The sequence below is a fragment of the Diospyros lotus genome, chromosome 8 (genome assembly GCF_014633365.1).
Source record: "Diospyros lotus cultivar Yz01 chromosome 8, ASM1463336v1, whole genome shotgun sequence".
NCBI lineage: Eukaryota > Viridiplantae > Streptophyta > Magnoliopsida > Ericales > Ebenaceae > Diospyros > Diospyros lotus.
The window spans coordinates 33,845,376-33,851,676 of NC_068345.1; the positions used below are offsets into that span (position 1 = coordinate 33,845,376).

General features: G+C 38.4%; 1 protein-coding gene across 1 annotated transcript; it reads left to right on the plus strand.

The window, feature by feature from the left end:
* The first annotated feature begins 319 nt into the window (after positions 1-319).
* Positions 320-2,385, plus strand: LOC127808989 (AT-hook motif nuclear-localized protein 27). Its single transcript, XM_052347759.1, has one exon. It carries the CDS (start codon positions 1,060-1,062, stop codon positions 1,882-1,884), a length of 825 nt encoding a protein of 274 aa, XP_052203719.1. The 5' UTR covers positions 320-1,059; the 3' UTR covers positions 1,885-2,385.
* The last annotated feature ends 3,916 nt before the right edge of the window (positions 2,386-6,301 follow it).

The following is a 6,301-nucleotide window of genomic DNA, read 5'->3' on the forward strand; positions in this document are numbered from 1 at the left end:
GCGCCTCGATCCAACAGACTGACTTGAATCCAGAACCAGAAGAGCATAATCACACTCCCACACACACTCACTGGTTAGCTAAGAGGGGGTTGCATTAATTAATTCAAATCGTTGATTTTTTTTTTTGGCTTGCTAATTAAATTAGTACCCATATCCAAACATAGAGAGAAATGTTGTTACTGAACGAAGCAGTACGTATTATGTCCTATCAGGACCTTTCTTCCAGTTGGGTCATTTGATCAAGGCGCCTCCTGGCCGACCGATTTGTCTTCAGACTTACATATTCTTTTCCTTTGCTTTTATCCCTTCTTTCTTCCTTTTCCCACTTCCCCCAAAGACCGCCATTGATCTTAACAGTGACTTCCTTTGTGTTGGAAATTAAAAAAGACCAAACCCATTCAACTCCTACTGCTTATTGCTATTTCTCTACCTAAACCCACTTTCTTCCTTCTCACAGGATCCAAATTGAGTTTCGCCTCCGGCCCTCTTGTCCCTCTCTCTCTCTCTCTCTCTCTCTAGTCAGTGTTCTCGTAATCCGTTGTTTCTTCTAAAGATCTTGATGATTTTGATAAGTCTGTGAATGCGTAGCTAGGTTAAACGCTATTCCTGAATCCTGATCATCATATATCTTGGGTTTTTTCTTTTCTCCGAAGCTTTTATCCATTGGGTTTTTTTGTTGTGATAAATCTCGGTTGTGGGTTCTGCATGTACAAAAGACAAATTCGTTTTGGATATTGATAGCAACTGACCGCTGCTGCGTTCATCACGTATCGATCAATCCCACTGATCAATTAATACGGCTGTCAATTTCGTCAACGCAAAAGATAGAGGTCAAGGGTCAAGACAAGCCTGCCGCTGCCAGGGCTTCTAGTTGCATCCCTAGCAGTCGAATCATCATATAAATAAAAGAAGGAAACTTCAAACTTCACCTCTCCAAAACTTCAAACCTCAGCTCTGGATTCTGCCCATTTCGCACAAGAAGAAGAAGAAGAAGAAGAAGAAGAAAAAGAAGAAGAAGAAAAACTGGCAAATAAGTGGTGGGAGCGAGTGGATGCAGCCATGTCAGGATACGAAGGAGGCTACGTTCATCAGTTGCTCAGACCAGAATTGCAATTAACAGCCCAACAACAATCTCCAGATTCCAAGGATTCGCCGGAAGAAGACCAGAAGGCCGACCCAGATTCAGCCGCTACCAGCTCCGGCGGAGCCGCCACATCCCTCCGTCGCCCGCGAGGCCGTCCTCCTGGATCCAAGAACAAGCCCAAGCCTCCGATAATCGTAACGCGAGACAGCCCTAACGCCCTCCGATCCCACGTGCTCGAGGTCTCCGCAGGCGCCGACATCGTCGAGAGCGTGTCGGTTTACGCCAGGCGGAGAGGAAGAGGAGTTTGCGTCCTCAGTGGCGGCGGCACCGTCTCGAACGTGACGCTGCGCCAGCCCGCCTCGCCCTCTGGCAGCGTGGTCACGCTACACGGCCGCTTCGAGATACTGACTCTCTCCGGGACTGTTCTTCCGCCGCCGGCGCCTCCAGGGGCCGGCGGGTTGTCGATATTTTTGTCCGGTGCACAGGGACAAGTCGTAGGCGGTAGCGTGGTGGGTCCACTGATGGCTTCCGGTCCAGTGGTTTTGATGGCGGCGTCTTTTGCAAATGCAGTGTTTGAGCGTTTACCGTTGGAGGAACAGGAAGAGGGAGCCGCCCCGGTCCAGCCAGCGGCGTCACAATCCTCCGGCGTCACAGGAGGCGGAGGTGGCGGACACTCGGGTGATGGCGGCGGCGGCGGCGGATCTATGTTCAATAGCATGGGAGGAAATGTGCCTAATTACCTTTCAAGTGATCTGTTTGGATGGGGTAGTGGAAGCGCTCCTGCAAGGCCTCAATTTTAATGGATCGGTGATATATAAATTTGACAGGCTTTGATATATATATATATATATATTATCTTGTGATGGAGCATGTGATAAGAACAATTCTAGTAGTAAAGAGATATGTACAGATATTGAAGAAAAGAAGCTACGTACGTGCACTTCTACTACAGCTCAAGAATTGGTTTTTGGGTTCATGCTCCAATCTTTAATTCCTAGTTGTCCAGTTGAAAGGAATGAAACCCAGAAGGAGTTAGAGCATCTAAACTACATCAAGGGCTTGTTTAAGGTCAGTAAGTTAGATTGATATTTATATTCATGTATGAGCTACATCAACTACAGTTTGCCAGATTTTGCATTAATTTGTCCCTTTTTTTTTTCTCGAAATCTCTCTCTCTGCCCTTTTCTTTTAGCTAGTTTCTCATCCTTCCTTCGATTGTGAGTCGAGATGCGATGCAACGTGGACATGATCTCATGTTGTGCAGGCTATTAATTAATTATAAGAATCATGTATTAATTTGCTGTACTTGGGTGGTACCTTCGTTTTCTTTTCAATAAAATACATATATTCTTAACTTGATGAATAATATATGCACGATCGAGTAGGAGAATTTGAGATTAATTACATCATGGTCCCATGGTTTCAGTTATATTTTATGTATAGATAACAGCACCATATTTAAATATCAAACTACAATATTGTCGGGACATACATCTATATAAGTATATACATATATATTGATATATATATATGACTATTTGCATGTATAGACATTAATCCTGTTATTTATTTCTGAATGAATCCAAGTTACAGTACTTGAAGAAAGTATGCGGATGTAGTCTTTACGGTTTTGGAGTACTTCAGCTAGAATTAATTGACAATGTTTAAGAAAGAAAATTAACTTGCACGTGCATGCATCTCTGTCTGTCGGTCTCTCATTCTGCCTCTGCGGGCAAAACATTTATAATTTTGACCATCGATCTTAAGGGAATAATTTTGTGTCAATCTGTCTATTCTCTCTCTCAAACGTACAATTTGCTGACTAAACGTTTGGTTGCCATTATAGACTGGAAAACAAGAAGACTATTAATCTCACTCTCTAGGTTGGTTCTATAAATTTTAATTGATTAATTATTTTTATTTCTGATTTTATCCTTTCGTATTCAAGACTTGTTTTATATCCCATTCCTTCCATTGGTCTTTTTGTTTTTTCACATAGCCATCTTACTCAGTGTCTTGTGCATTTTATATGTTCAATTTCAATAAGTCATTCTTACCTTATTATTATAAATAACTTCATTTTTAATTATATTTTTCTTTTATATATATATATATGTATGGCCGTATATCTATCATAGCATCCTCATTTCTATTACATTCATATATGCATACTGGTATTTTACTACACAATATTTCTATAAGCCATCTTGAAGAAATATTTCTCTTAATTTTAATGAAATCTTACTCTCTCATAGCATATAGAATGTACTCTTTTACTTTAACTATTTTCCTTAGTTCTCTGTGTGTATACAATATCCTCATCATTAACCTCATTAATTCTATTTGATATATCACATAACTATTTGCCTCCTCCTTGGGATAACTTGATCTTCTAAAATTTTACTATAACATTGTACACAATTGTATTTTTATCAAAAACATTTTCTCCTCTTGGGGGGCTAATTAAGAAGGCCATACAAAGCCAACCACAAGCCAAGACAACAAAAATCAAACGACAAATCCACAAACCCATTCCATATATATTTGTTTGCATTTCATTCTTCATTTTTTAATATATTTAAATTAACTAAAATGTTTAGATTCTTAAGTGTTTTTCTATATCTCGAGTTAAGTATTGTAACAAAGAGTAGAAAAAGTATTTTAAAAAAAAGGTTATTGGGGATGTGTTTGTTTCTATGATTCAACATTTTTTTTTCATATAGAAGGCGAGCAATTTATATAGTACGGGATATGTCTTCCTGTTGCTTACTCTCTAGGGCTTTCTAGTCTTGGCTAGCTTGGCGCAGTCCTTTAGGATTATTCTCTCACCCTCCTTCGTGAAGCAAAAGTTAGTTAATTTAGCTCCATTGTCATAAGATGGCTTTGTGTGTTCTGCCATTGATCTAGTGTTGGTCTTGTTTTATTTTGGTTGGAGATGTGTGCCTGTTCTATTTTTGTAGATTGTGCCCTCTCTTCCCTCTTAGCCAGCTCGAACCTTGTTTATATTCTCTTTGTTAGTATTCAGCCATAACTTCAGTTCTACGTACCAAAAAAAAAAAAAAGGCGAACAATTTTATTAGCATTATCCATTTTATTAAGGATTGAGCAGAAGCTCCAACGTTACAACCCCAATAGCCTATTACACAATCAAAGCAAGGAAAAACCCAACAAACTCAATTCTCCTCGAAGCTAACTAAAACAAATTAGCCAACAGACTTAAGTCGCTGGTTTTGTACTCCTTTGGGCCTAGCTTTGTTTTTTGCGGTCTAGTATTTTCTTGTGTTGTTGTTCTGTATTTCTTTTTGTCTATCTTTGGTGTTTTACTTTGTTCTTCTGTTGGTTGCATTGATTACTTCTCTTCTTGTCTCCTTGCGTTGCTTGCATCTTGAATTTTCTCGTTTTCGGGTCATTTCCCCACCCTCTCTTGGAAGGCAAAAGTTATAATTAAACTTTGTATGTTTGGGTGTTCATCTCAAAAGTTCTCAGGTTAGCTCGCTTTTCTAGGATTTGTTTACTTTTTATTGGCTCGAGACTTGGTGCTTGCTCTATTTTTTTTTTCTTTTCTTTTTGTTGTTTTACCTGCCCTCTTATTCACCCAGTCTCAAGTCTTTCTCCATCCTCTTTATTTGGATTTGGCCATGGCCAAAGCAACACTGTTAAAAGTCTTTTAGTTTTAAATGATCCAACAGTTAAAGACAGTTCAGGTTTTCTGAGCTGTTTCGTGGGCTCGGCTCACTATGATATCTTTCAGGACGTCTGTATTAAGAGGAGGGGGGATTTGTAAAGAACACAAACAAACTAGATCTTAGAGTGCTCTAGGATAGGGAAACTTAGCCTATTCATTTTGGATTTGGTATTTGAAATTTCATGTCCTTTTGTGTGGATACATCATATCCAAGTTATTTGGATTTGACTCCAAATCAAAAGAAATTAATGATTTGAATTGACATTTATATTTAAGGAGGGTGGTGTGATTTGATATGACATATATTCATAATGTTAATCCTTGGCTGCTTCAATTTTAATTATTGTTTTTCATGTTTCCATCGTTAACAATTTGTTCTTGCTTGTCTTAATTTTATTACCAGCTTTCTGTAATTGGAGACTGTATGCATCTCTTTGGATCCTTATTTTATAATGCCGTTGGTTAGGTTACTTTACTTGGAAAAAGAAAAGAAATGACACGTGGGCATTATATAATTTAAAATTAAAAAACATACCAGTAAAATTAATATGTTAGAATTATTTTTAATGGGTGCCTAACAATATATATTTACCGTATATATTCACTTAAAGTTGTATAAACATATACATAGAACTATGCATGTGCATATATATATATTAATATTGAATATCATATACAATTATATTTTTAGGATCCAATATCAAGTGACATTTGTGTGTGAATTATATATATGATGGATTCAAATTCTATATAATATCCCCATATTTATATAATATATATGTGTGTGTGTGTGCGCGCGCGCGTTTGTGTGCATTAAAAATTGATTATATACATTGCTAATTATGATAAATACACAATATTAATAAAATTTGTTAATATGATTGGAGAAGTGTGTAAACATGCAATAAAGAGAGGAGAATGCAATGGAACCATGTGACTTAGAAGCTCATAAAACTAGGATGAGTGAGGAAGCAAGAATTGTTTCAAGGCTCTTTTAAGTCAGCTGTGGGATTAAACTAGAATTACAGCATAATGTTGTACTCTTGGAAGATCTAGATTCATATCATTTTTGGGAATTCGAACATGAATATAAACTCAATAATTATGTGGATGTGCATTATAACCCATTGTCACAAACTCATCGCATTCTTGAGCTAATTGTGCAACACTTAGCAATCGACACCCTGTTGGTGATACTGAGTCAGCCCAACCCTCATGCCTTGCAACGCTGAAAAAGAAATGCTTAGCTAGAGAGAGAGAGAGAGAGAGAGAGAGAGTGAGTGAGCGTGTGTGTGTGTGTGAATGCTTCTTGTATTCAAAGTGGAGTGGGTAGACATGAGGGGAGGGGAGGGAAGTGCAGTGCCATGCCAGCATGATCTACCACATGAGCCCAAGCAAAAACAAGAGTACCATACCATCATCATCTTCTTCATTGATGTGGCAACAACTAGGGCATAGTGTCCCATGGCCAACTCAACAACCGAAAAGTGATGGAAACCTTAATAAGCCCTAGAGGGAGGGATAGAGTGAGG

Bases quoted from the DNA above. Each gene is read 5' to 3' on its own strand.
- LOC127808989 (XM_052347759.1), top strand. From the start codon at position 1,060: ATGTCAGGATACGAAGGAGGCTACGTTCATCAGTTGCTCAGACCAGAA.